This window comes from Euleptes europaea, chromosome 3 (assembly GCF_029931775.1).
Source record: "Euleptes europaea isolate rEulEur1 chromosome 3, rEulEur1.hap1, whole genome shotgun sequence".
NCBI classification, from domain to species: Eukaryota; Metazoa; Chordata; class Lepidosauria; order Squamata; family Sphaerodactylidae; genus Euleptes; species Euleptes europaea.
This window is the reverse complement of record NC_079314.1, coordinates 122,939,980-122,941,811: the sequence shown is the minus strand read 5'-3', so window position 1 is coordinate 122,941,811 and position 1,832 is coordinate 122,939,980. Positions and strand designations below refer to the sequence as shown.

Below are 1,832 nucleotides of genomic sequence, written 5' to 3'. Positions count from 1 at the left end.
TTAGCTCAGGAGGCTCTGGTAGGTCTCCATGTGGCCCTTGATGCTTTGCGCAATCTGGGCGTCAGTCTTGCTGCGGCCGTAATAGTCCACAAAGAGCCCATCGGGGGCCAGCAGGTAGAGGATCACCGTGTGGTCCACGATGTAGTCGTCGTCTTCGTCTTTGGGCCCGGCGCTGTAGTAGACCCGGTAGGCCCGCCCGGCCTCGCGCACCTGCTCGGGGGTGCCCGTCAGCCCCAGGAGGCGCGGGTGGAACTCCCGCACGTACTTGGCCACGGCCTCCACGTCGTCCCGCTCGGGGTCCACCGTGACGAAAACAGGCTGGAGCCGGGGGAGCCGCACCTCCCGGTCCAGCAGCTCCACCACCTGGCTCATCTTCTCCAGCTCCTCCGGGCAGATGTCCGGGCAGTGGGTGAAGCCAAAGTAGAGGAGCACCCAGCTGCCCCGGAAGTCGGCCTTGGAGCGGGGCCGCCCTGTGTGGTCCACCAGCCGGAAGTCCCCTTGCCCCACAGCCACTTTCCTCAGCTCCTCAATGCGCCTCAGCTTCTCCTGCTGTTCCTTCTCCCTCCGCACGTACAGCCAGGCCGCCAGGATCCCACCCCCAAAGAGGAGGGTGACGAGCAACCGAGTCCGCAGCGGGATGTGGGGGCCGGAGCCGGGGTTCTGCGGGGGACCCTGGGAGAAAGGCCTCAAGCCGACTCTGCCCCACCCTGGCCTGATACGGTATGAGGCCCCTCTTCCTCCGGGGAGGATGTCCTGGGCTGTTCCACAAGCTCGGGTGGAAACACTGGCATGGCTGACTTCCTTGGCCTTTGAGGCCAGCACCTGCCACCCTGTGCTGGGTGCAAATTGGCTGCGGCAGGAGGGGGGAGCCGGATACCTCCTAGGTTGTTCACAGAGAGCCCAGGGTCCCCCCGAGAGGCAGCTGCGGAGCGCCACACCAGGAGGGACCTGCCAAAGGTGCGGGCTGGCAAAGGATCGGAGCATCCCTGAAAAGAGAAAACCAAAGAGTCACAGTTGCACGGGATGGGCTGGGGGGGGGGGGGAAGGCAGTCCCAATGAAAGCTGAGGAGCCCCATCCCTCAATCCCCCAGGTGCAGCAAAATTCACCGGGACAGTTAAACGATGGCTGCAGAGTTCCTTATTCAGACAAACACCTGAAGCAGCCTCTGTCCTGAATCCAGACCGCTGGTCCATGAAAGTCAGTACTGTCTACTCTGATCGGCAGCTGTTCTCCAAGGTCTCAGGCAGAGGTCTTTCACATCACCTACTGCCTGGTCCTTTTTGTAGATGGGGATGGTACGGGTTGAACTGAGAACCTTCTGCATGCCAAGCAGAGGCTCTGCCACTGAGCCACTCTCCCTCCTCCAAGATGGCTGGACGTCTTTCAGCCAAATGCTCATCTTTATACCATTTTCTTCCTCCGAAATGCTGACAGCAGAGTCCGTGGCTCTCTCCTCCCTCATATTATCCAGACCACAACTCTCCCAACTATGTTAGTGTTAAAGCAGTAAAATAATTTGATAAGAAAGGAACTATTGAAGATATTTTCACATACACCCCCAAAACCCCTTATTCCCCCCCCCCTGGGCTTCAAAATTTCCAGAAGTTTTATCTCTCTCCTCTGACTCCTCCCTACCACCCCCTGGCAACCTTGGGACAGCTTCCCCACCCCACCAGTCAGGGGCTTGCCTGTCATTAATAGTGGGGCTGGAACAGAGGAAGAGCTGAACAGCCACCCATTCAAGATCCCAGAGATGCCGCCTTCCTCTGTCAAAGAACTACAGATGGGGGGGGGGGGAGGAAGGGGAAGAGATAAAGATGCAGAAATCCTA

At 59.1% G+C, this 1,832-nt stretch overlaps 1 protein-coding gene across 1 annotated transcript; it reads right to left on the bottom strand.

Moving 5' to 3' along the window:
* LOC130474291 (protein SCO2 homolog, mitochondrial-like) lies at positions 1-984 on the bottom strand. Its single transcript, XM_056845842.1, has one exon. It carries the CDS (start codon positions 982-984, stop codon positions 1-3), a length of 984 nt encoding a protein of 327 aa, XP_056701820.1.
* Positions 985-1,832: the final 848 nt, after the last annotated feature.

What these genes read in the sequence shown, in the direction of transcription:
- LOC130474291 (XM_056845842.1), bottom strand. Translation starts at nt 984, where the DNA reads ATGCTCCGATCCTTTGCCAGCCCGCACCTTTGGCAGGTCCCTCCTGGT.